Below are 27,748 nucleotides of genomic sequence, written 5' to 3'. Positions count from 1 at the left end.
TAATAACATGTGAATATACCCTGAAGGAAATATTTCTGAAATAGAAACTTCTTCCAACACATAAAGGCAAAATAAAACAAAATTCCATTTATACCAATGATTTCACATTGATTGCACATGCTGGTGTTTTGAAAAAGCAGATCTTGATTAGGTTGACTGTATCAGTCAGGTAAAATTATACCAAAAACACCTAAAACACTAATTATGACACAAATTCACCTAATTTACAAATCCAATCTGAAAACATTAGACATAGTACAGGGACCTGAATCAGTGAATCACTTTTGTGATTAATTCAAATTAATTAAATATTTTTAAGTTAATTTTTAGCAATTACCATTTTGTCAACCTAGTTGTGGTTCACACTTGGCATGTTTGGTTTGATTAAAAGGAACCCTGGTGCGATTGCTCTGTCGATGCAGTTCATTTGATTAAGTGAGAACGCTGCCATCCGAACTCTGGTGCGCACCAAACAAGCGGGCCGAGACCCATAACGAACTCTGGAGCAGTTCAAATGAAATATGAAAGCAACACGGACTAAAGACATGTAAACGAACCAAAAACAGGACATGATATCACAAGATGCAACCCTAAAAATGACAATGCTCAAGCATACTTGTTTTTTTCTTGTCATAGTCGCGATGTTGCCCATCATAAGTTCGGTACAGGCATCAGAACCAGTCTCCTTGCAGCAGATCAAATACCATCATAGGTACAGTAGGCTATGTACATACAACGAATGCATTAAGACCAGCACACAGGATAATTTTGTTAATAATCAGGTTGTGAAAATATCCCTATGACTTTAGATTCGATATCTTTAGGTTCGGTGTTAAAAATGCTAATGTGAACGCTAAGCAGACCGAGATTAAATGTTGTTGTGTTTTATTTGGGTCCGGACCAAAAGAACCAAGCAAACCGAACTACAGGTGTGAACACAACCTGACTTAATTAAAATGCTAAAAAATACCTAAAACTCAATAAATCATAATTATTTTATTTCCTCCCCTCAATAATTGTTTCTGTTAAAAAAAAAAAAAAAGATTAAAAACAAACTACTGTTCTAAACCATGGCTGTAAGTGAGATACAAGATGCCCTTATCTTTTGTAAAAGTAAAAAAAAAAAAAAAAAGACACTCAGCTGACCTTCAGCTATCTCCTAGTTCTTAAGGCTAGTTCTTCTGCGTCATCTGAGGGGGTGGTGGAATAGCCGTGTGGTTAAAGCTCTGTACTGAGTCACTTAACCCCAGGAATTTCCAGAGGGACTGTCCCTGTAACAAAAGTACTGTAGAAGTACCTGAGCCTGCTGTTGCTGTGCATTTCTCCTGAGGTTTGCCAGCTGAGTCAGGAGCAGTTGCTGGTCCAGCATATCCATCCTCTGCTGTCTCTGGATGTCCAAAGTAGCACCCATCCCCAGCGGAGCCTCTGCAGTGGGCTCAGAATCTGAGAACACCGGCTCTAGGAGCACAGAACCACATCGGGCCACCCATTCTGGCACACGCAAGAACTTCTGGACAGCCAACTTATTACTGTAATAAAGCATGCCTGCGATCTGGAACAGAGTGATTGTAAACGCTTACCATACAAACATGACAGTAACGCAACAACAACAAAAGACAATAGAACCTATTTTAATCAATGATGTTTGTAATAAAATCCTAGAGAGTAAACCGATGCCCCATTCTATTTATGACATACTCCAAGTGTTTGTGCTACTTCCGACAACAGGACTAATGGATTAGGAACAGTGTAGACAGCCTCAAGCTGCGCCACAGACACATTGTAAGTATAATAGAGCGCAGGAGGCTAATAAACGAGGCTTCAGAAAAAAGCATTAAAAGTTTTTCTAGAACCTTTCAAAAAAAAATCTTTCAAACACATCTACAATGAGCCAGAATAATGAAACCATCAAGTCAAAAGAGTTTAGTTGCTTTTAACCTATTTCTATTAGCTTTTAAGCAAGCGTGCCGCACAAGCCCTGAAAAGTGAAGCCAAAACGTCTCGATCGCCCCCCGGTGACTGGTCCTAGTATAGGTCATAAGCCCCGCCTCCCCGTGTAATTCAACGGGACGTGAGACCAACTAAACAATTAAATTACACTTCAAATATCTTTTTTCCAAACGAGGTTTCTTTCATTTGCTGTCGTTTTTATCACGTCGATGTAAGTTCAAGTGTCTGTTTAAAAAATAAGTTGATTTTTAGTTAGTTACGTGATGCGGTGGTGTAACGTCATGATTGACAGCTGTGATTGACAGGTTCTCTGAGCGAAGTAGTCACTGAAGCACCAACGGACATTTTTTTCGGGATCTTCGGAGGACTGAGGAGATGGTATTTACTTTATTTTAACAAGCCTCTTGTCGTACTGCAATCAATTTTTTAAAAAGTGTGCAGAATCCTGAGTGCATTCTGCGAGAGTGAGGGCGGAGCGTTGATTTCGCGGCTTTACTTCCTGCTCACTACTGCGCAGGTCTGGTCCCGCAGACTCAAGTTCCAATATGTCAGCGCCATATCGGGACACTGGCGGCTTCAGTTCTCATCAATGGAAGAGAGCGAAGGGGCGTCGTCCATCTTTTTTTACAGTCTATGCTTTTAAGAGATCTACTGTATGGTAATGTACTTCTAAAAGTTGACACACATATTTTCCTCATCTACGCGCTGGCAGCTCATTTAGCAAGCAGAGATAATGCTCAAGACAGTTCGACTTGTATTGCTATATGGCACTAGTAATAGAAGTCTCACCTGGACATGTCATTGCAAACCAGTTTGAATTTCTTTATTCAGTGGAACAGAAAAGAAGACATTTTGAATTATGTGGTACAGGGAGTTTTTCATCTTTTTAAAGGTGCAATGTGTAATATTTCTGAGGATCTATTGACAGAAATACAATATAAGATCCATAACTATGTTTTCAGTGGTGTATAAAGACCTTACTTAATGAACCGTTATGTTTTTATTACCTTAGAATGAGTCATTAGAATGAGTCATTTATATCTACATAACCGCGGGCACCCCCCTTCTGAAGGTCGACATATCGTGACGTCATGTTTCTACTGTAGCCGACAGCGAACAAACAGCGCTACAGAGCGCGTTTCGTCACTAACTTGAATGAGAAGCAGCAGAAAAAGACGCAGCAGAATACTCAGGTTGTCCCTGACTCTGCAAACGTGGAGAAAAACATGCTGTCTGAACGACGCCTCGGACATCGTAACGTTAGCTATTTCCCCTTACCCAGCTGCTTTCATGCTCTTATCCATAGCTCTTATCTTATACTAACTAGCATGGAAACAAGCTATGGTAAAGTCAGTGAATAAAAGACTAACACAATGATGAACAAGTAAAAATAACAATCGCAATAACGTGGTTTTACTGAATAATTAAGTAAATGTAATTTAATATAAAATATAATATAAAGAAACCTCATTGCTTGACTTGCTACTCTCTGCTGACTCAGACGACGACATCTTCCGATCCTACGTCGGCCACCGTAGCTTCTCCTTCGAGTTTGCAAATGGAGGGATAGGCCGCGAGTGACTGACTGTTTCGCAAACCTCACCACTAGATGCCGCTAAATATTACACATTGCACCTTTAATGTATTTTTTTTACAAGAAAACACCATCACTGTAAGCTCTAATGGTAAATCATCCTATAGTAGCTATAGGAAGGTACCTATTTATTTAATGTTACCTAGCTAATTTCCACTACCCTCCAAAAATCTCCACAACAATTTTATTTCTATGGTAACAATGACTTCTCAGACCAGTGGATCTCGCTTTATTATTGTGTGTCATATTTAACTTCACTATGCACTTGTAATCAAACTTACTAAAGACCATTTCAGATCAAAACAAGCAAACACAGAAATGTAATGCAAATCTACATGAGCCGTTATTCTTACCAGTCCACTACAAGCAACAATCCACATGTAGGCACTTGACGTCAGGAGCTGATGACAAGATAAAAGAACAGACCACAGAAGAAATTCAGAACTTTTACATCTACAAAATATCTCTGACGCCTCTCAAACCAGCAACACTAATTTACAACCAGCCCTAACTGCATCCATAAACAATTGCATGATATAAAGAAAATTTTTATTTGATGCAAGAGTGGAACAAAAAAACATTAACTTAATGAAACCAAATCATCTAATATTACAAGATTAAAATACGTTGGTTAGTTGGAAGTGGGTATGTTAAAGCCATGTTTGTGTATGCAGAACTGAAAATGGTGATGAATCTTTAAATGTTCAAATGCCATCTACTCTTGTCTGTTTTTCTACTGAGTAAATGTGCAACTTCATCTGTTATCTTTAATATCAAAAAACAGCCCCGAAACACAAACCACAAATAATATGTTCTCAGGTACTGCAGGATTTCTCATGTGTCTTGCCTCTGTTATCTTACAGACATTTTATATGTGGTTTCTGCTCTTGCAAAATGGTGTTTTAACCATTTAAACTGCATATGAACTTCACTTGCTTGAGGAGAAAGCGTGTGACTGCCAGTAAATGACATTTATTATCTTGAGATCTCATGCAGCAGTGACTTTTACTTTTTCTATGTAGCTTTTGAGATAATCTTAAAAAAATAAATAAAAAAAGGATTTGTTAATTGCAGTCTGAGCTCACCTGTGCACCCACAATGTATGTCAGAGACTTGTTTGTGATTGAGACATGGCCAAGCAGCTGAGTGACCTGAACACGTGGGATGGAGTTGTAGAAAGGCACAAAGAGAGCAAAGACTGGGCCCAGCCTGAGAAAAAAACAAACAAAAAAACAAGTTAGAAACAGGGAAAATCATTGAAAGTCAATCCTCAACCTTGTTGATAGTAACATATGACAGTTTCTAAAAGAGAAAATCTTAAAATCTAGTTTAAAACACATGTGAAAGTTCTTAGAAATATAATCCTTGTCTTAGTTTCATATGGTTTTGAAAAAAAAGTATAAAATATATTCATATGCAAAATGTATTTTCAAGAAATGTTTAAATTTAGGGACTTTTGGGGTCTACTAGAATAGGTTTTGATGCTTGAATTAAAATAAAAAAATAAAAAAATAATCACATATTTTACACTGTCGCAGAACCTCTCTTCTCAGTCTGTCAGTAATGCTCTATTTAGTTCTGGTCTCCATGAAGCACCTCCTTCCAAAAAGGAAGATTGGTTGGCTGAACTAGTGTGTTGTGATTGGTGAACCGCTTTGAGCATGTTTAAGAAATGTCATACCCCTTACAATAACCACAAGTTTCAACAAACTTACGAACGCAACTCAACTCAACGAGAGACCACGTCCCCCCTTTTTTGAGGAATGCCTTGGGCGGTAATTATTTAAATGAGAAATATTTTGACGTGTACGTTCCCAGAAGAAAACTCAAGACTACATTTGAGGCGTTTCAGGGAGTTTGGAATCAGTGCTTACTCATATTTTGGAGAGACTGTGCTTTGTAACTTTTTCACGTTTAAACAGCACATTACACACTAAAGGAAGTTGAAAATGTAAAATTGCATATGTCCCCTTTTAGTTGAAATGACAGTTTCCTTCCACCTTAATATTTATTTTTAATGTAATAAAGACCAAAAACATTGTTACCTCACAATACTTCATATAATATACAAATAAAAGAGGAAACAGAGAAGTGCCGTACGTCAAATGCCTACATATTGCACAGACATAAGCATAATATTTGTTAGAATTTATGTGTACAATAGATAAGCTCTGTGGTAAGTAGTTTCCAAGTAGTTTTAAGATGGAGGAAAGCAGATGAGCCAATAAAACGAACGTCCAATTCTCAGTACAATGAAGCAACATAGATTGCAAAATTCTGAATATGGTTGCATCAATATATAATTGCAATATATATATATATATATATATATATGTATATACATTTTCTTTATACATATATATATATATATATACACATTTTCTTTATACATATACATTGTTTCCTTGATAAAAAAAAGATGATAGGACTTAACTAGCTCACTTAGTTTTAAAATGTAATTTGTATTGATGTAGGAAACTAAATGTGTTTTTCAATGGGGATTCAATACAAATCAACAGTAATGGTTGTCTGACGTAAAAAGTCTCAGTGAAAGCCACACGTTTTGTCACTTCCCCATATAAACTTAAGCAGCCTCCCCACACTGCTAGTAAGCGAGAGAGGTAAAAGGAAAGAGAGGAACAGAGTAACAGACAGTTTTAGAAAGAGGCAGGAAGAGATGCTAAACTCTCACCGTTTCTCACTTTTATACTGCTACACTTTAAAAGTGAGATTAGATATAGAGAAAGAGTAGCACAAATGTCTGACTAAAGATCTTCTCTATGCCATCTGGTGAGTATATCATTCCATTAAATTATAGATAAAAGTATATACGTCTTGGAAAGAAAATATGTTTCAGAAAAGATCTTATATAGTTTTATGGTGACCATGTTTGCAATTATTGTTTTACACAAAAATATTAAGCAGATATTAACATTAAGCAACGTATTAACTGTATTCAACATTGATAATTATAAGAAATGTTATTTGAGCACCAAATCAGCATATTATAATGATTTATGAAGGATCATGTGACATGAAGAATGGAGTTATGGCTGCTTTGCCAGAATAAAATTGCATTAAAAAAATGTAAATGAAAAATAAATGTAAATTAATTTTTAAATTACATTAAAAAAAGAAAACAGTTATTTTACATTGTAATAATAATTCACAATATTACTGTTTAAACTGTATTGCTGATCAAATAAAAGCAGTCTTGGGGAGTATGAGAGACTTTTTTCAAAAACATTTTAAAAAATTACTATAATTACTATTATTATAATACTATCACTCAAAAGTTTCAAAACGTATATACTCTTCGCGTGAACCTTTCTATATATATATATATAAAAAGAGAGTACAAAGAACTATATATATATTTATATATATATAATACCAGTTGCCTCTCTCTTTTCAGTGAACTCTCCTGTGTATAACTATGACGAATCAAGATTTCAGCCAAAACTGCACCAACTTGTATGATCATCGTCCAGTGGCGCGAGTTCTCATACCTCTGATCTACTCCATCATATGTCCAGTGGGACTTTTTGGAAATGCCCTGGCTCTTTATGTGGTGATCTCCAAAATCACCAAACTTAATTCAACCACTCTTTATTCTGCCAACCTGGCTGTGTCTGATATACTATTCTGCCTGTCGCTTCCCTTACGAGCTGTTTACTACGGCCGTGGCTTCAACTGGCCCATGGGGGAAGGACTCTGTAAAGCCACAGCACTGCTCTTCTATTTGAACTGCTATGCCGGAGTTAACTTCATGACCTGTCTGGCAGTCGATCGTTTTGTGGCACTGGTGTTTCCTCTGAGGCTGGTGAAATTGAGAAAGGCAAAAAATGCAAAGTTTGTGTGTATTGCCATATGGCTGCTGGTGTTTGCCCAGACATTGCCTCTCCTGACCATTGACTTGGTCAAACAAGAGCCTGATGGCAATATCACCTGTATGGAATACCCCAACTTTGAGGGAGTTTTCGAAGGGCTGCCCTACATGCTGATCACAGGAGTAGTTCTAGGCTTTGTCGCCCCGGTTGCGATAATTATCGCTTGCTATTCCATACTGACCCATAAATTATGTCTAGCAGCAAAGTCGAATCGGCTAACGGAACGTTCTGGAAGGACCAAAAAAGCAAGAGGAGTTATCGCAGGGGTGGTATTTGTATTTGTGGTGTGTTTCAGCCCATACCATATAGACCTCCTGCAATACATGATTCGGAAACTTATCTATGAACCAGACTGCACGGAGCTTCAATCCTTTCAGATATCCCTGCATATTACAGTGTGTCTTATGAACCTGAATTCATGCCTGGATCCCTTTGTTTACTTCTTCGCGTGTAAAGGCTATAAGCAGAAAGTGATGAGGATGATGAAGTGGCAGGTTGGCACCCACTTCTCCAGTGTTGGAAGAGCCTCGCATGAAAGTTCAGGCACAGGTGATGTGCACGGCACACGCCGCAAAAACAACAAAATACCTATGAACTCTATTAGAGAAGGTCAGTAAAACTGTTACCGACAAAAGCCGACATAAGGTGATGAAACGTCACAACAAACTTGCATGTGGGAAAAAAGAATTGAGGATTAAAAGCCACTAACGAGGCTAACTGATACCACAAATGGCCTAAATGGTCACTAACGGTCATAGACACCAAATGTGTCCCTTCACACTTCATGAAACAGGTGGACACTGGCAAGCACTGCCATCCATGTTGAGAGAGGAAAAAAAATGTTCATTCAAAATGTAATTGATAATTGAAAATTCTGTCAATATTTACTAACCAGTTTCAAAATGGCATGACTTTCTTTCTTCTATGGAACATAAAAGAAGACATTTTAACAAATGTCTAGCTGGTGTGGCTTGTTTTTCTCTTTTTTTTTTGACCATACAATGGAAGTCAATGGCCACCAAAACGGTTTGGTTATTATCATTCTTCAAAATATTTTTGATTTTGTGTCCACAGAAGACAGAAAGTCAAAAAGGTTTGGGCATTTTTGAGAGAACTATCCCTTTACTGAAGAACAGATAATGGTTTTCCAATAAATACGTTTGAAAATTGCAAAAGACGGCAGTTAAACTATATCAAAAAGCGTTTTTTTTTATTGTGAAAAAGTGAGTGTGGATGAATCAACCAAGATGTCACAAGTCAAGCTGAAAGATGATGACATCTGAAACATGTACTTTGTGGATTTCATAAGACTTAAAAAAAGTGTTGTTATTACAGATTACCAAGACCACTCTACGAAAGTATCTTATAAAGAATTGTCTGAGAGCTAGTAGTACAAAGGAAATGACTTGAAATAAGAGTGTACTTTACTTTCACAAGATACTGTTCCTGTTGTAGTCATAAGACCTTGTCATTTCAACATTCATTTCATATATTGGTGAAGTAAAGAATACTTTCACAACAATACAATGAGACAAGAAAGTTCATCCAAATGACAATGTCAAAAAGGGAAGTTGATGTTTGTTCCACGAGACACTCGCACTTTTACATAACAGACAGTGTTGCTTGAATTTGATGCCATTCTTTGATAATACATTCTGTGCTTGCAGCATACAGTAAATGCACATGGCAAAACTGTTGAAAACGCCTAATAGTTTGTAAAGAGCTAAACATGGTACAGAAAGTCATGTTACTCACAGTCCAGCTGGAAGAACATCCACCTGAAGTTCAAACATGAAGCGAAGAGCCTCTGTCAGCAGCAAGTCCACAAAAGCAGAGAGAATCCAGGCTCCAAAAAGGAAGGACTAAACATCATGGTCAAAAAATATGACAATGTTTTAGGTGTACAGTTTTCTCCAAAAGCATAATGACATTTTAACAACAACATAAAATATAGAAGTTTTAAGTCATTAGCATGTGAATGGGTGAGCACAATAAAGGAAATGTTTGGTAACATGTGAAAAGTCTTTTGATTCCATAAAAAAAAAAAAAACCTGCTTAAGTTTTGTATATTTTAAATGCTTCCAAAAAATAGTCAAATGATCAAATGCTCCATGTTTCCGTTTGACCTTTATGCACTTTATCTTGAACTAGTAGCGTGGTCAGTACTATACTGGTACTTTTGACTGCATTAATGAAGCCTATTAGAATGCAGTTAAAATGCCACTAAAATGTATAAAATGGGGGCAAAAAAATTCCCCTGTATGGGTTTTTGTCTAAAATTTATGTACTTTCATATAGTTTAAGAAAATCACACAAGTAAGAGTACTGTGTACTGCAAATGTGATATTGATTTTATACAACAGTTAAAGACGTTAATGTTGTGTTACATTTTAGACACAATATTGTCAGTTTTTGCTCAATTTCACCAATGAAAACAGTTTCAAAGTCACAGAAGAACTGTTGAGCTTCTCTAAGCAACACACAGTGGTGTTTCATTACTAAATGAACCCGCGGTTTTAACAAATCGAGTGAGCCATTAATTCAGTGACCTATCATTAAAATGGCCACTTGCTTCATTGCTGAATGAATCAGCCGTTTGAAATGAATCGGTTGAATGAATGATTCACTCATTAAGACAGTGACTTGCCGCAACCTACTGGTGGTTTAGAGTATTTCATTTTGCAATCATATTAATGGCACCCGTGTATGGAAGCCCATTCCCGCATTTATGACATACTTAAATCATAATTATGACATAAAAAGTTGAAGCAATGTTAATTAGTTAATTTGATGAGAATTTGATTAGACCAAAATAAACAAGCTTTATGCATTTTGTTTGTGATTTGTGTCATGTATGACTATTGTGCATTTGACATAATACTATTATGGTAAAAGTGATGTCCTTATTATAAAATATAAAAATCGCAAATTTTTCCACAAATTTCTGGAAATTACTAGGGCTGTACTGCCCTAGTCGATTAGTCGATTAGTTGGTCGATACGTTCTGGTTCGACCAAAATTCTGATTGGTCGATTTTCTGCCGCGTTTATTTCATCAGTTTTGCCGCGCTGAGGCGCGCTCATTTCATCAGGTGGAAAGCACTAACTGCTAATGGGGGTGTTTTCAGAGTACCCTTGTTTCACTGTAACAGTCTGTCTTCAAAACACCCCCCTTGTTTTCACCTTTTTTGGATTAGTCCAACCCAAGAGAGAGCGTCGAGCATAGAAGGTTTGATGCTGAATATTATTTATTTAATTGTGAGAGCGTTTAATAGTCAGTCCTCTTCTAACATGTCAACAACAAAGAAATCGACAGTGTGGCAGCATTTTGTTAAAATTGATAACATGAAAAAGGTCGAATGCAAAGTTTGCAAGCAACAGTTTTCCACAGCTTGACGACAAACATGACATATCATCTAAAAGTGGTAACGTTAAGCTCACTTGTCTGCGTTAGCTTGCCCTGTCTGTTTTGAGAAGGCTATATGAACATATTAGAATTTGCATATTTCAATGTTTTAGTGTGATAACCTAACTTTTTTATTTTTTATTTGGAGCCTAATGCGCAATTGTGCTGTGCTGTTGGTGTGTTAGTTTTGAGCCTAGGATGCTTTATTTTTCAGTTATGCACTTTATTTCGTTTCTGCTCTTGATCTGGTTTGTTTAATAAATATTATTTTTTTATTAAAGTGGACGTGCCTTTTGTGTTTATTAAGAGTAAAAGCTTTAATTTAATATTAATAGTCTATTCGTGACTCAGCTGCGACGCTGAGCTCATGTTCAGCCTCGCTCGGTGCGAGGACATGCACGGTGAAATGATAGCGTCTGACAGTTATAACTTATTATAACATATGACAAAAATAATTGTCTAAATTATGTTGCATATTCCTCAACAGTTCTTGTGATGATATCACTAGTTGACAACATAGTACTATTTTCGGAAATCATAAGCTATGATATTGCGCAGGTGCACGTGATGCAGCGCCGTCAGAGCTGACAAACTCGAGTGTCAGACTCATTTCAGTGCAAAATAATTAGGTCAAAAACGATTTAATATACTGCAAATAGCCTACTAGTTGTTTATGTTTATTTATAATTCATTTAGGCGGACAACAAGGCTACCAAGTCCTGCGCAAAGTGCGCATCTAATTAATTTAACGGGGTTTTTTTCTAACGTCATTTTTAGTCGATTTTAGTCGATTTCTAGTCGAAAATTTCAGGACTTCGGTCGACCAAGATTTTCTTTGGTTGAGTACAGCCCTAGAAATTACCACCACAAAATCAAAAGTCATTTTGATCGCAAAAATCACACAAAAAAAATCATGAAATCCTGGAGGGACTGCTAAATGCCACTTCAGATGCAGCTTCTGAAAAAAATATTTTGGCAACATTGTAGTTTTAAAAGTTTGTGTGTAATAAATTCTATGTTGGATCTAATTATTTCTTTCTAAAGTTACTTTTTGTAATGTCTATTCAATGATTTTCTCATCTAACACAATAATGACTTTAAATGATCTGTAACACTTTAGTTTAGGGTCCAATTCTCACTATTAACTATTATAATTCTACCCAACACCTAAACTTAACAACTACATTACTAAATATTAATAAGCAGTAAGAGGCAAAAGTCATAGTTAATAGTAAGAACTGGACCTTAAACTGAAGTGTGACCAAATTAACTTTTGGCGTGTAATTTATAAGCCAAAATTGACAGTAGCACCTCACTGCAGTACACGAGATCCAGGGGGCGGAGTTGGATCCAGATCTAAGGGGTGGAGATTGTTAGGTTTAGGGGTGGGTTCAGGGATCAGGGGGTGGAGATGGGTAGGTTTAGGAATATGTAAGGTGGGAGGAGTTGGATCTGGATCCAACTCCTCCCCCTGGATTTCGTGTTCTGCAGTGAGGACCATCTCAAAATTGACGTGCGATTAATTTGCAATTAATTTATATTAATCAGCACATTATGTAATTAATTAGATTAAGAAATGTAATCGCCTGACAACTCTAATGATGAATTTATATATTTATATACCGTACAATTTTACGCAGGGAATGTTTTAAGAAAATGGGTTCTTCGGTACAACAAAGCAGAGGCATTTGTTGTAAATACTCCATTAACATTTATATTAACTAATACTTCACAAACAGTGTAAGGAAAAAGTCACTCCCCTAAAAGTTAAAGTAAAAAAACTAAAAAAATATTTTGAGACTTTCTGAAAACCACTTTGCGCTTTCCAAAAACTTTTTTTTTTCAGAAATAAATCTCATATTTGTACTGCATAGATTTTGCAATGTAATATAAAAAACAGAAGTAAAAAAAAAAAAAAAAAAAAAAAAAAAAGGCGCTAGTCGCTTGTTAAGTTGCAACGTAATGAACGCCGTGTTCAGGTCCAAGCCTCAACTCGTTTCACTTGACAATACTATCTCAACAGCCATTTATGAGCACTATTCATTCATATTACACATTTAAGGTTAGCTTTTAAAAACGTAAGGTGTACACTACAGTCTCTCCGTGCTCACGGTGTCCCGGAGAGCAGTATTTGAATGATTTATAAAACATATAAAATAGTATTACATCACACTGTGAGTGTATATTAGCACCGTTCCTTGTTTGCTTTTGGCATCTGATAGAGTGTTTGGACCAGAAAGCAGTGACACGTGACGTCAGACTTAACGAGCGGATTATTGACACCTGATACTTACAGCAAATTTGTGGCTGCCAAACCTCCTCTCAAATATGCGGAAATTGTAGATAAGCAAACTGCTGCAGAAAGTGTCTTTCAGGTCCAGGCAGATGAGCCGTCCACTCACCAGCCTCCAGAACTAGAAGAGACACATGGAAAACACACACAATATTAGAAATATTTCAAAAATATTATAGACAATCACAATCCAATAAAATGTATCGATTATATGTGAAAATTGATAGCAACAAAAGACGAAAGGAACTATGGCAAGAGAATGACTAATAACGCATCTTTTATGAAGAAAGAAAGACATCAACATCTCGGATGACAAGGGGGTGAGCAAATTATCAGGACATTTTAATTCTCAAATGAACTACTCCTTTAAATATCTTATAACCAATACGGAAAACCATTTTTTTTTTTTTTGCTTTTGACACAATAGCTAAATTATTTTACTACAAAAACATTTTAGAGCAATTTACAGTGTTAAATTTACCACGAAATCAAAATGGACAATTTTTATCTTTTTAAAGGAATACTGCAGTATGTATTATAAATGATTTAAAGGTGCTGTATGTGGTTTTTAGCGGCCTCTAGTGGTGATGTTTCAGATTGCAACCAATAAGTTTACAAGCGCGTGCTCTTAAGGCCTCATTATACTTCTGCGTCGGACCTACGCCGGAGCCTATACGCCGTAGGCAACGTGTTGGTTTTAATTTATACTTCTGTGTCGTTGTCCGCGTTGACGCGCACCTAGGGAGCATGTGAAACCCCGAGGGAGGGGTTCTGGCAGACCAATCACCGCGCTTGTGTCCGCGTAGAATTGACGCGTTGTTACATTTTTGGAGAGGTGCACGTCAGGGTACGCCGTAGGGTACGCGCGCTACACAAAGCCTACGACGTAGCTACGGCGGCAGTTCGACGCAGAAGTATAAAACAGGCTTTACGCGTGCTCGAATTTATGAGCGAGCACTGTGGGTACCGGCCAGACTGAGACGCAACCGGACGTAACACACAAAGCATCCCACAACATGCTGGAAACTCAGGTAAACTCCCACTGCAACGTTAAAATAATAGGCTACTTTTATCAGCTTGACGTTGAACTAATGCTCCATGCTCGTACCTTGATAAGTATGGAACCCTAGCAACCGTGCCGAATTCTGCCACTGCAAGCACCACTTCACATTTTCTTCAGGAAATGTACATTCTAGGTTTGTAGATAAGGTTTCTCCATTATTCAAATGCCCTGCCGATGTTGAGCCGTATTTTCTCACCCGAAGTTCTATGGCAGGCCGTTTTAACTTTTATTCATTTCCAGGATATGAATTGTTGATATCAAGAATTACATTTTTGATATCAACAATTTAATTTTTGATATCGACAATTGAATTGTTGATATCAAAAATGTAATTCTTGATATCAAGAATGTAATTCTTGATATCAACAATTGAATTCTTGATATCTGTAATTATATGTTCACTAGTGAAATCTCACCATAGGCTGCCATTCAAAATCAATTGTTGATATCAAGAATTGATTTCTTACTAGTAGAAATATTTTTTTTGATTTTTGATATCAATAATTACATTGTTACTAGTAAAAATGTGAATTACTGATATCAATAATTCAATTGTCACTAGTTGAAATATCTATTATTGATATCAACAATTTAATTGCTACTAGTAAAAAATTTCATTTTTGCTATCTGAAAATGTATTTCTGATATCAATATTATTTCAGATATCTAAAATGGCTTTCTTACTAGTAACAATCACATTCTTGATATCAGAAATTAACATTGTCACTAGTGAAAATGGAATTATTGATATAAAAAATGAACATTGTTACTAGTAGCAATACAATTGTTGATATCAAGAATAGACATTTCAACTAGTGACAATTGAATTCTTGATATCAAAAATAAAGGTTTTTACTAGTAAGAATTGTATTTCTGATATGTGAAACTGGAATTTTAACTAGTAAGAAATCTATTCTTGATATCAACAATTGATTTTGAATGGCAGCCTATGGTGACATTTCACTAGAGAAAATACAATTACAGATATCAAGAATTATAGTTTTTACTAGTTGAAATTCAATTGTTGATATCAAGAATTATCATTTTAACTAGTGAAAATGTACATACTGATATCAAGAATTAGCATTATTACTAGTAGAAATCTAATTCCTGATATCAATAACTATCATTTTAACTAGTGAAAATTTAGTTGTTGATATCAAGAATTCATATCCTGTGAATGATTAAAAGTCAAAACGGCTTGCCTATTGCCATTCCCAGGATATAAATTGTTAATATCAAGAATTATAGTTTTTACTAATTTAAATTCAATTGTTAATACCAAGAATTATAGTTTTTACTAGTTAAAATTCAATTTTTGATATCAAGAATGAACATTTTTACTAGTTGAAATGTAATTCCTGATATCAAAAATTGCCATTGTTACTAGTAGAAACATTATTCCTGATATCAAGAATTAGAATTTTAACTAGTGAAAATTGAATTGTTGATATCAAGGATTCATATCCTGGAAATGAATAAAAGTTAAAACGGCTTGCCATAGAAGTTCATCCGATTCACGTCTGGCCTTACGAGCTTCAGCAGAAAAAACTTTTTTGTTTTTTTATCAATATGTGGAGTTTGTGTTGGAGTCTGTGTTTTGCTGGGCGCAGGTCGTTTCTTAGTGTTATCAGACATGTCAAAAGTTGCATAAGTCATAAGTCCATGTCATAAGTTGCAGTGTCGTCGCTGTTGAGTGCAAAGTCAGTCAGTAGGCTAGACGAGGCGAGAGGCTCGGGAGCGCGCATGCAGGTCACGTCACTGGCGGTAAATCCGACCCGGAGCCTTCACATAAAAATAAGAATACTTGCTTTCAGAGGTAATAGCAAAACCTGCAAAGTGGATAATTTTAATGTGAGATTACAACCCCTTCACACACAGGCAATAAAAAAAGGATTCATTTTGGTAGAAAAGCTACATACAGCACCTTTAATATGTGCACAATTTCACACACAATTTTTTTATCTTTTTTATTTTTTGTAATCTTTCATCAAAATAACTTCTTGCAACAACATCTCTTCTCTGGTCAGGTGACGTGTTTTCGGCACAAGGGCGGCACAATTCGTCACTCACATAAGATCACACAGCTATTGCAAACCAAAACAATCCAATCAATTCCTGATGGACAAAATCATGTCCCGCCGTTGCAATAGCGAAGAAAAGACTACCACACCTTCAGTTTCATGCTGACTTTAAAAGTGTGCATTTTATATAGTGCACTGAATTATTCAAGTAAATTCAAGAAGATTGGTGTATTATCTCACCTGTTTGCCCTGCCTGACAGCCTGGATGTTGTATATGAACATATCCTGGTACTGAGGCAGAAGCACAGTCAGCAGTACAGAGAGGACTGTAGGAAGCAGCAATAAGCTCTTGGACAGGGGAGCTTTATCTGTAGGACAGCAGAGAAGTTGTATTGTTAAATCCTTTGTCATGTCAAAGGATGAAAGTTTATTTTCCAAATATGGGTCCTTTTGGTAAATATGTGAGTTCACCAAGTGCAGTCAGCATAGACGGCAGTCAGACACACTGGTTTTTGTCAGTGTTATTTTAGTATCATTGAAATAGCCTACTATACAAGTTTTTTTATAATATGGGTCAATGTCATGACATAGATATTTTATTTCTGTTGAAAAAAAGTATTTAAATTAAAATAAATTCATGACATCTCTTGAACTCTTTCAGTACATTCAAATAAGCAATATTCTTCTATGTTTTGGTATCTTAAATCCTCAAACTGTCTATGGCATTTTAAAAAATGTAAACCAAATTTAAAATCGAAAGATATAATTATTTTGTATTTCACAGAAGAAATAAAGTCACAGGCTTAAAACAGCTTAAGAAAAGGTAAATGAATTTTCATTATTACATCAGTAATGATGTGAACTGAGGCTCTTTGGCTTTCGTTTTTCAAGAAGGTGGTGTTGGTTATGGTGATTTTAAGAAGAGTTCATTCAGTCTCTATATGTCTAGCTCTCATAGTAAAGACTTAACACAATAATAATAACACACAAATGGTAATTCTGTGTCATGTCGCATTTCCGAGAGCAGCGCCTGGTTTCACCCCCAAATTTTAAAACGATAGCAACACTTCCTGCTTTAAATCATGAGTCAAAGCAAAATCATTTGAAAGTAAGGAAGGATGTTGTGTGAAGTGCGATAATAATCGATTAAAGGTCATAATCTGAATGAATGACAGCAGGATATGATCTTCATGACATGATGATTTTGAGCTATACTTACACAATCCCCACGAACCGGTGGACGTAAACATCATGCCACTTACGCGGAATATAACTAAGAAGACTAACAAGATTACGCTTTAAAGGCACTGAATTTACAACGTAAAAACATTAGAAGCTAAATGGAAATCTCGCTATGAGAGAGGGAAAGGGGAAAGGGTATCAAGGATGGTGCCTCGCAGGAGACAAACTTCATCTGCGTCACTCCCACGAAATATGCGTTTTCTGTTATTAGCCACTAGAGGCCGTGAGTTAGTAGTGACTTTACCACACAGGTGAGGGTTGTTTCGACTTTTATGTCAATAATTTTGACTTATAAATATGGCTGCTATATATGTCATAATTTTAACTTTTCACATAAATAAGTTAGTACGTCGAAAATTTAACAACTCTAAAAACAGATTAGGCTAACGTTACTAACGAAATTTCCATAGCATGTTTTTTTGCCATGTGATGTGCCAGAAATGGGCTTCCTTCCATAGTTAACTGTTTTTCATAACAAATGTATTTGTCTTACAGAAACTGATCTAAACATGGAAATGAGTGATTGTCCATGTTTTTAATCATCCATGGTTTTGTCGGATTACAATGGTTATAAATTGTACAGTTGCTTAGGCTACTTAAATAGCCCAACTGTTTTCAAGAGTGAAAATCCAGATTACCATTAGCCTACCTTTGTAACAACTCACTAATCATACTTTTTTAACAGATTTTTAAATGATCAATTGTTATAAGGTAATTTCATTCAAAAACGCACTTTAACGAGCTAAAATAAACAGAGAAACACCTCTTTTAGTGGAAAATTTAGCTATGTTTTTTTTAGAGTTGTTAGCCTGCCCTGTGTTTTTGCATTTGTAATATATTCTATTTTTTATTTGTGAATTACATTTTTTCTTTAGGCCTACATTTTGTTTACCTTTTTTGGTGATGGGGGATGGCACAATTTATTTTGAACAAGTAAATTTAATTAATAAATTAATTCACAAAATTAAAATGATATGTCCTTGTCCAAGCATAGGTTGTAACAACAGCCTTTGTACTTGACATCAATGTACAACGTTTATGGATATGAGCTTTCTTTAATTTGAAGCAGATAAATATGGGAATAATGTACCAAACAGAAACATAGCGCAAACCAACAAAAATGCAAAAAAAAAAATTCTTGAATTTCTGCCCAATAATTTTATTTAGGCGCATCATATTAAGACAAAAACATATATTTTTTTATTTGTTTGTTTGTTTATTTATCCTTAGTAGTATAGTGTCATGTCACCTGTATTTATTTCCACTATATGCATATTATTTAATGAGATGTGAAATAAGCGTGATGAAAAACTGGATCACTGTCCCCGTCTCTCGAAGAAAATAGTATGAAGTCCAACATTTTTACAGTCTATGCATTTACCTTTAAAATTCTTCATTTGGAAATTGTGTTGGGCCTGCAGATTCTATTCTACTCTACTGTGGCTGGATGACCACACGGTGGCAGCGCAGACTGCCGGTTTGATTGACTAGTCATATAGTGACAATTACCAAAAACAAGATTGATTAAACCAAGGTTAAACCAAAGTTGTTGTCTATCACTTACAAAGCATTCATTTTCTGCAAGCTATGCATCTCTGCATATCACAAAAAAAAAAAAAAGTTTAAATTAAATCTATTTAAATTAGCTATATTTGTCAAAGGATGAAATTAGTTTATTTAATGCCTAAGTAAATATACTTGCTTTGTCATTTAAAAGACTGCATCGATTTAAAGTTATGAATCATGTTTACTAAGTTTTTAAAGTTCATTCTCCTCATGAAATGTATAGTTAAATACTTGTCTTAATGATCTTTGGAGCAATATTGACCAGATCTTTAAAATAATAATAATAATAATAATAATAATTTTATTACTTGATGAAATGACCCACTGTAGAAATACAGTTTCACTGTGTTTCCTGATGTCTTTCCTTTTACTTTTAGGGAGAAGCCTTTCAACAGAGCCACATCAGTGAATGGTAAAGACTTTTAAAATATTTAACATTAATTATCGCTGAAAGTAATCCACTTTGTTTTTGCTATTATGATATTCAGACTTTTTGATATTTCGTTTTTGGTATTTTACTATTCTGATTGTATTAAAGATGTGAACACCACATTATTTGTGTATATATTTTAATTGAAATGTTCAAAATCATGCTTGTTCAGGTAACTTCCCAATCATAGGAATTACTCAGCACTGCTCTTCTTGGCCTTCCTGTGTGTCTTGAGTTTTTCAGAACCTGCATGGTGAGTCTCCTTGAATAATTGACAGGCTACCATTATGTAAACATTTCATCAAAATACAAACTTGTTTTCACCCCTACCATTGTTCAGTCAGTTCATCCATGTAGTATGTGGTTTGAAGATGTTTGATTGGTTTTCCTTAACCTTCATTACAACTGTGTTGTTTTGTTCAGTGATATGGGAGTTTACTTAACCCAAAAATGAAAATTCAGAAAATAATGAAAATTATTTACTCACACTGTAAGTGCAGTAATGATCAATGATTATTAATCAAAATGCGGCACACAGATCCTAGAAAATGATGCACATACTTTCTTCTCTGAGCTGAATATCTCTGTTGTGTTCTAGCAGCAGCAACAACAAAGCGAGTTCTTGCATTCACATCTGTCAGATGTAATTTTGACTGTCATCTGACAACCAGAGACCTCAGATCCTCGTATCTCCCAATAATAAGACCATCTGGTTTAACCAACAATGTGGCGCTGCTGCGTTGTTCATTCTAAACATTGCAGAAATAGAGAAGCTAAATGTGCAGAAGATCTTGGTTTATGTCAAAACCGTAACCAAGCTGTTCACACAGAACGCATTTTCTGCACTGCTTTTTCATCGTTTTCTAGGTAAACATGAACTAGACGGACATCATTGCACTCACGTCTCGCACAAGAGAGCCGCATGTTTAGAAAGTTAAGAAGTTCTCTGCAGCTCATGTCTTTATCCGCAAAAAGTACGGCACTTTGACTCTTTGTATTAAACTATGCTGTACTATACCTGATGCAATTTATTCATAATTGGTTATGCACGAAATTATACTTGATTCATAAACGTTTGTTTTTAAACGTTGTGCACTCTTTTTTTTTTCTTTTTTTTTTTACAGATGGTTATGTTATTTCATTGCTTTGAATAATGCAGTGCATAAAAAAAAAAAAAAATCTGTCATTAATTACTCACCCTCTTCCCAGCAAACAGAATGTTTGCACAACATACCCAACCTTCTTGTTTTAACAACATGGCCAAAAGGTTGCTATAATTACATTGTGTGGTGAAGGTTGTTACAGCGTTGTCACAATGTTGTTGACATTAAACCACCGTTCAGGGCCATTGCTTAAGGTTGTGCCAATGGTGTCTTGACAACCACTGGACGACATACATACTGTATTAGTCACTGCCCTGAAGCGCGAAAATCAGCCTTTTAAAGTTCAACTGCCCGTTGGGCTCATTGTGTTGTCTCATTCTTCATCGAGCAATGATACGTGAGTATTGCATTTAATTTACCTCAGCTAAATAAGATACGTAATTATTCAAACACAACCTACAACTTCATTTTCTAATGTGACAAATGTAGCCTCGATCGCACTCTTTAGTTTTTCATTTGATTTGTCTGCTATTTAGTCTCATTTGTTTCTTTGCATCTCTGGATTTGTGGATGTTTCCTGGACTGATTCCGTTTACCGACCTTTATCGCCCGGCTTTCGACTATGCTCCCCTGTCTGCCATGTACAGAACCCGGTTCTGTGTTCTGATCTTTGCTTTTTATGTTTTATTTATTATACTTAAAATACATTTTTAGGCCCCGATCACACCTAACGCGTTTTTCAGGTTCGAAAACGCGAGGTGCACAGCACACAGAACGAGCAGTTCGCTCACTGATCTATATAATGTAGCCCCGCCCCTTTTCAGCGCTGCACTCGTTGCCTTTTGACTTCCGGCCTGTATTTTCACAGCGATCTTGCGTATTTATGAATGAACGGCTCATTTTAAAATCTTCCCGGTCTACTGACATTTGTTAAGACATCTGCTTTAAACATTACAATCCTCATGATAACTTTCGTTAACTCTACATTAATTAAATCCACTTCAAAAGCTAATTCGCTCCGTGCACAATATGGCGACCGTTGACGTTCGACCTTGAGTGTGTGGGCCAGTACTTCCGGTGAAAACTTCCAGTGATCTGACAGCGAGAGCGAGAGACAACAGCGACCGAGTTCCATTGCCAGAGATAATTTTTCACAATGAGTGTTTTTAGGATTCAAGAGAGGAGACTTGCCTTTCAGAGTGTGACAGCCTCAGCACTTCGTTGTGTGCCGTTATGTACCGTTTCGTCACGTTACAACAAAGAAGTCAGCTTTCATGCATTCCTTGTTGACGCTGCAGTACAGGCTGAGTGGATGCAGAAGATCCGGAGGGATGACTTCAACCCGACCACATTTTTAAATGCATATAATTCTCAGTGTATTTTGTGCGTTTCTATGCTTTCTATTACGGCATTTATTTTGTGCAAGTGAGATGAGTAAAGACCATCTGTTTCATAAATCATTATCTGTCTGGTGTTTATAAGCAGCACACACAGTATTTTACTACCTGTAAAATATACACAAACTTAGCTATAAGTTGTTTGTGGTACCTACAGTTAAAAATGTAAATGTAAAATATGTGATGATAATATTGATCGAGCAATTGATGCAAGTATGTGAAAATATATGCGCAGAACTGAGAAAATAGTATTTATGGAGATAAATTGTAGCCTATCACAGGGCAAACGTGTGAATGTTCACGGTGCATTTTATGCAAACAACTCTAATAGTAGTTGTAACTCTATATTTACAGTAGGCATAACTGTCATTGTGTATGCGAATATGAGTCAAATACAATCTTCTGTTCGTGAACAGTTGTATTTCATTCATTAATCTGACTATGCATCCATGCATTTAATTGCCATTGGCTCGTGTGATAGTAATATGGATCTTAGTAGTATTTTAAATGATTGTAATTGATTCTATAAACAACTATAAGAGATCTTTTTCGGCTTTCTCCGGCTCCCTGCACCGGGCGTAATGCGAAACCGGAAGTGTCTACCCCCACACTGGCTGATCGGAAATCCAACATGGCGGCCACGTGCAACTCATAGACAGTAAAAGAAATGGACACAGGCGACCCCATTGGATTCAACGGAGAAAAGTGAAGTCAATTAGAAGCACTAACTTCCTGATGGCTGAGCGTACTGCGCAGACTCAAACTGAGCTTGATGACGTAGATGTGACGTGAGCAACCTGTCTGTCTTCTAGAAGCTGTGCCAAGAGAAATCTGAATCATTCACTTCCGAAACTTGCAGAGACGGAGAGTGTGAGTAGGAGGTGTCCATGAGCTAGGAGCAGGAGAAATTAGAAAGTATTCTGAAATTAGTAAGCAGCAGAAAGTATTCTGATTAATTATTTTGTCATTTTGCCTCCACGTCCCCCCGATTGCGCACGAGCTTCTCCTCCTGTCCATACGGTAATTTCTCTACTGTGCGACAGAGAGTCGCGTGGTTATGACGCAATCGTTAGCCTATTTTTACAAAAACTGCTTCTACGGGGCCATAACGTAAGATACAAGGTAATGGAGCCTTTTATACATTTTCGTGTTTCTTTAGAAATAAATAATGGACAAATGGAGTCTTTAAACGCCTCAGATGTAAAGTTATTCGCTGTCAAAGTGACGCCAAAATGAATGGGAGTCAATGGAATGCTAACAGCAGGTGATGGTCTGCTAATCAATGGCGTCCCCTGGGGAAGCTTCAGTTTTTTCTGAAAGATTACCCCCTTGGTGCAACTAGCCTATTACTCCTGGACAGCAATGCCATAGAAATATACAGAGCGATACAGAGCAAATGTATCCGCTTCCGTATTTATACCCACGCTGTGGGGCGGAGCGCGAGATGCAAATCTCGCACGCCAATGTACATTGGCTCGTTTTTTCAATACTCGAAGATGACAGGCTCCCTAAGCGTGATCCCAATCAGTACGGTATGTCCGACTACGTCTCCATTCCCTCCTTCAGGGAACAAGGGTTACATACGTAACCGAGACGTACTTATAGTTAGTAGAATGTCTAAAGTGGACTATCAAAATTTAAGGGTTATGATTCGTGAATTCCACACATCTCTGGATGGTGAAAACAACATCTCCTTTCGTTCCACTCTCCTTGATAGCTTCGTCTTTGTTATTGTTTTGAAAATGCAACCTCTGGCGGGAAAAAAATTACAGAGTGTACCTTTAATGTTTTTTGTCAGTCACATGCCTGTTTATGTGATGAACTGCACTACTTGTGGTTGTTTAGATTGTAACAGAAATGTTATACTTGTGCTACAATTGTGTGGCATGTGCTATAAAACTTTCAACCTCTATAGCACCAGTGCTACAATATGTGCAGCCCTGGTTATATGAAAAAAAAAAAAAAAAAAATAGACTAACAAATATTGAGTTATTTATACTAGTGTACTTTTTTAAAGTTCTATTAATCATTCCCAGTTATTAAGATTTATACAAAATGCTTAAGTTTATTAAGCTGTAGTTTTTTTCACCCATTTTAAATTCTTAATTCATAATATGAATAATGTTTTAGGATAACATATTTAAATATTATTATTAGTTTTTTTTTTTTTTTTTTTTTTGATTGTATAGCCAAATTGATTGGGATTATATAAACATATAAAATTAATTGGGAAGAATTAAGTTACATATTGCTACCATATACACAATAAATGAAGACAATATGGCTTTAACCAGTTTCCAATGATGAAACGGGCCGTTTGGCTTTTGATAAATGATCAGTGCTATCGTCTGACTTCAATTTCACAAACAAGAGCTTTCTCTGCTGGAGAATTAATAAAAACAAGACATCTTTCATTTGAACCGGTTTGAAAGCTCAGCTGCAAGTCAACGTCAAGCTGCTACATTAAGTAAAATACTTTTGTTTGTTCCCCACTGCTGGCTTTGAGATAAATTAGCCTGTTTGTGTAATGACCATCTGTTGGGTGTTTTAGACGTGTTGCGCAGGCTGGCGGTGGCGATGCTTAGGGGGAGTTACTGGTTTTCATAAGATAATCATGAAATAGGACACAGTAGTCATGACTAATGGAGATAAAGAAAGACATCAGCTTATGTGTCCCAACTATCGCCAACTAATGGAGGTTCCTGGGGTGCTTGGGTTGTCTGAAAAGTGTAAGAGAGTGAGAAATAGCTCATCTGGGTCAAGGTACCCTTGTTACATTGTAATTATACAAATAAGTCTAACTAATATCAATTAACAACATGTACTTACTATATTAAGATTTTTTTTTGTAATTATGCATAATTTACTGTTATTATAAGTAGCCTACATGTAAAATGTGTAACATGGGACACTGTAAACTAAAGTGTTACCCTAATATGTGTTTCTAATCTGTACCCTAGTCTAAAATTAAATGTATGGACCACAATGGAATAAGTACTCTAACTGGGAATGTTCTCGGAACTGTGGCAAACGTTCTGGCAAAGTTCTCTCAAATTTATGAAACCAGTAGGCTACCTTTAACAGAATGTTCTTCAAACTTATTTTTCATTAAAAACGTTACCACAAAAGCATTATTTATACATTGCTCATGGAATTTTTTTCTGAAAGATTGTTGGGCGTGCGTATAACTTTTTTTAAAACGTTACTAACTAGGCTAATTTCAGAGGTTTTGAAAATATTCAGAAGTAACTTCCATAATGTTTGCAAAATTATAAAATGGAATGTTCCCTTAATTTTTCTCTAAGGTTCACATGACCAAGAAAATGGGAACGCCTCTGCGTGATTGCGTTGTGAAGCACGTGTGAAATCAGTCAAATGGCATGACGTAACGTCATAGGTGTCATGAACAGGAAGCTAAACAATCTTAGCTTCTGTGCCTTTGTGAAATTGTCTCTCTCTATGTACTGTTTGTCACAAGCACATACACTCACCTAAAGGATTATTAGGAACACCTGTTCAATTTCTCATTAATGCAATTATCTAATCAACCAATCACATGGCAGTTGCTTCAATGCATTTAGGGGTGTGGTCCTGGTCAAGACAATCTCCTGAACTCCAAACTGAATGTCAGAATGGGAAAGAAAGGTGATTTAAGCAATTTTGAGCATGGCATGGTTGTTGGTGCCAGACGGACCGGTCTGAGTATTTCACAATCTGCTCAGTTACTGGGATTTTCACGCACAACCATTTCTAGGGTTTACAAAGAATGGTGTAAAAAGGGAAAAACATCCAGTATGCGGCAGTCCTGTGGGCGAAAATGCCTTGTTGATGCTAGAGGTCAGAGGAGAATGGGCCGACTGATTCAAGCTGATTGAAGAGCAACTTTGACTGAAATAACCACTCGTTACAACCGAGGTATGCAGCAAAGCATTTGTGAAGCCACAACACGCACAACCTTGAGGCGGATGGGCTACAACAGCAGAAGACTCATCTCCACTACAAATAGGAAAAAGAGGCTACAATTTGCACGAGCTCACCAAAATTGGACAGTTGAAGACTGGAAAAATGTTGCCTGGTCTGATGAGTCTCGATTTCTGTTGAGACATTCAGATGGTAGACTCAGAATTTGGCGTAAACAGAATGAGAACATGGATCCATCATGCCTTGTTACCACTGTGCAGGCTGGTGGTGGTGTAATGGTGTGGGGGATGTTTTCTTGGCACACTTTAGGCCCCTTAGTGCCGATTGGGCATCGTTTAAATGCCACGGCCTACCTGAGCATTGTTTCTGACCATGTCCATCCCTTTATGACCACCATGTACCCATCCTCTGATGGCTACTTCCAGCAGGATAATGCACCATGTCACAAAGCTCAAATCATTTAAAATTGGTTTCTTGAACATGACAATGAGTTCACTGTACTAAAATGGCCCCCACAGTCACCAGATCTCAACCCAATAGAGCATCTTTGGGATGTGGTGGAACAGGAGCTTCGTGCCCTGGATGTGCATCCCACAAATCTCCATCAACTGCAAGATGCTATCCTATCAATATGGGCCAACATTTCTAAAGAATGCTTTCAGCACCTTGTTGAATCAATGCCACGTAAAATTAAGGCAGTTCTGAAGGCGAAAGGGGGTCAAACACAGTATTAGTATGGTGTTCCTAATACTCCTTTAGGTGAGTGTATGTGTACAGGCAAATGCACTATTGGGAGTTTTTGCTCAACTTCGGTGGACTTTCTTCTCGAGGGAAGAAAGTCTTATGCAATAAAGAATCTAGTGGCTCGGATCTGTTTGCCAAGCCAACACTTAGATTACGGGTCCGCCAAAAAAATATATAATGCAGAGGGAACTGAGCTGACGGGAGAATCCCTTTCTCTCGTGTTCCTATGATCTTATGCAAACTAATTATGTGTGTTTGCAAACTATGATTTTATAATTCTTTGAATATTGAATATTGAGCCTATTCTAATATGAATCTTTAGCCTGTCATTCAGACTTTTGTAACCAGTCGTACTCGACCCCCTCAGAGCTGGATTCAATTCTAGGTCTGCACGCTGAGGCAGAACGTGACACAAATCAGATCCTGGGACTGGTTTGTCACGATAGATCTTAAGGAGGCATACTTCCATATATCCATCCTTCCTAAACTCAGGAAGTCCCTCAGGTTTGCTTTTGGGGGCAAAGCTTACTGGTATTGATGTGATGGTCCGACGGTAGCTGCTCGCATCACAGCCTGCCTGACAGACATGTCTGGCTGGATGAAGGACCACCACCTTCAACTCAACCTTGCGAAGACAGAGCTGCTTGTAGTCCCGGCCAACCCAACACTACACCACAACTTCTCCATTCAGCTTGGTTCGTCATCCATAACTCCTTCAAGGTCAGCCAGGAACCTTGGAGTTGTGATTGATGATCAATTGAACTTCACAGACCACATTGCTAGAACTGCTAGGTGCAGATTTGCCTTGTACAACATTAGGAGGATCAGGCCCTTCCTATCAGAGCAGGCTACACAACTCCTTGTCCAAGCGCTTGTTCTACCCAGACTGGACTATTGTAATGCTCTCCTGGCAGGTCTTCCAGCTTGCACGGTCAAACCTCTGCAACTGATCCAGAATGCTGCAGCCAGAGTGGTCTTTAACGAGCCGAAGAGAGCACATGTCACTCCTCTCCTCACAAAACTGCACTGGTTGCCAGTTGCTGCTCAAATTCAAGTCACTGACTTTTGCCTACACAACAACCACTGGCTCTGCTCCCTTTTACCTAAACTCATTACTGACTTCAGA

The 27,748-nt window shown here is 36.9% G+C and overlaps 2 protein-coding genes across 2 annotated transcripts; one reads left to right on the top strand and one right to left on the bottom strand.

Annotated features, from left to right (window-relative positions):
• Positions 1 to 1,297: 1,297 nt before the first annotated feature.
• Positions 1,298 to 17,640, bottom strand: LOC308686498 (ubiquitin-associated domain-containing protein 2-like; the record flags this gene model as incomplete). Its single annotated transcript, XM_081394924.1, has 7 exons — positions 17,439 to 17,640; positions 16,460 to 16,587; positions 13,134 to 13,253; positions 9,190 to 9,296; positions 4,630 to 4,753; positions 3,898 to 3,945; positions 1,298 to 1,552 (listed from the first exon to the last, which is right to left on the bottom strand). Coding segments are annotated over exons 1-7 (816 nt in total), but the record flags the coding sequence as incomplete, so codon positions are not given.
• On the top strand, positions 6,156 to 9,517 carry LOC308686499 (G-protein coupled receptor 183-B-like). The gene is made up of 2 exons (XM_081394925.1): positions 6,156 to 6,334; positions 6,960 to 9,517. Exon 2 carries the CDS (start codon positions 6,981 to 6,983, stop codon positions 8,049 to 8,051), a length of 1,071 nt encoding a protein of 356 aa, XP_081251051.1. The 5' UTR covers positions 6,156 to 6,334; positions 6,960 to 6,980; the 3' UTR covers positions 8,052 to 9,517.
• Positions 17,641 to 27,748: the final 10,108 nt, after the last annotated feature.

Source organism: Scardinius erythrophthalmus (assembly GCF_964197995.2).
Source record: "Scardinius erythrophthalmus genome assembly, contig: HAP1_SCAFFOLD_337, whole genome shotgun sequence".
Lineage (NCBI taxonomy): Eukaryota > Metazoa > Chordata > Actinopteri > Cypriniformes > Leuciscidae > Scardinius > Scardinius erythrophthalmus.
The sequence above is the reverse complement of the archived record's forward strand: the minus strand, read 5'-3'. Positions and strand labels throughout refer to the sequence as shown.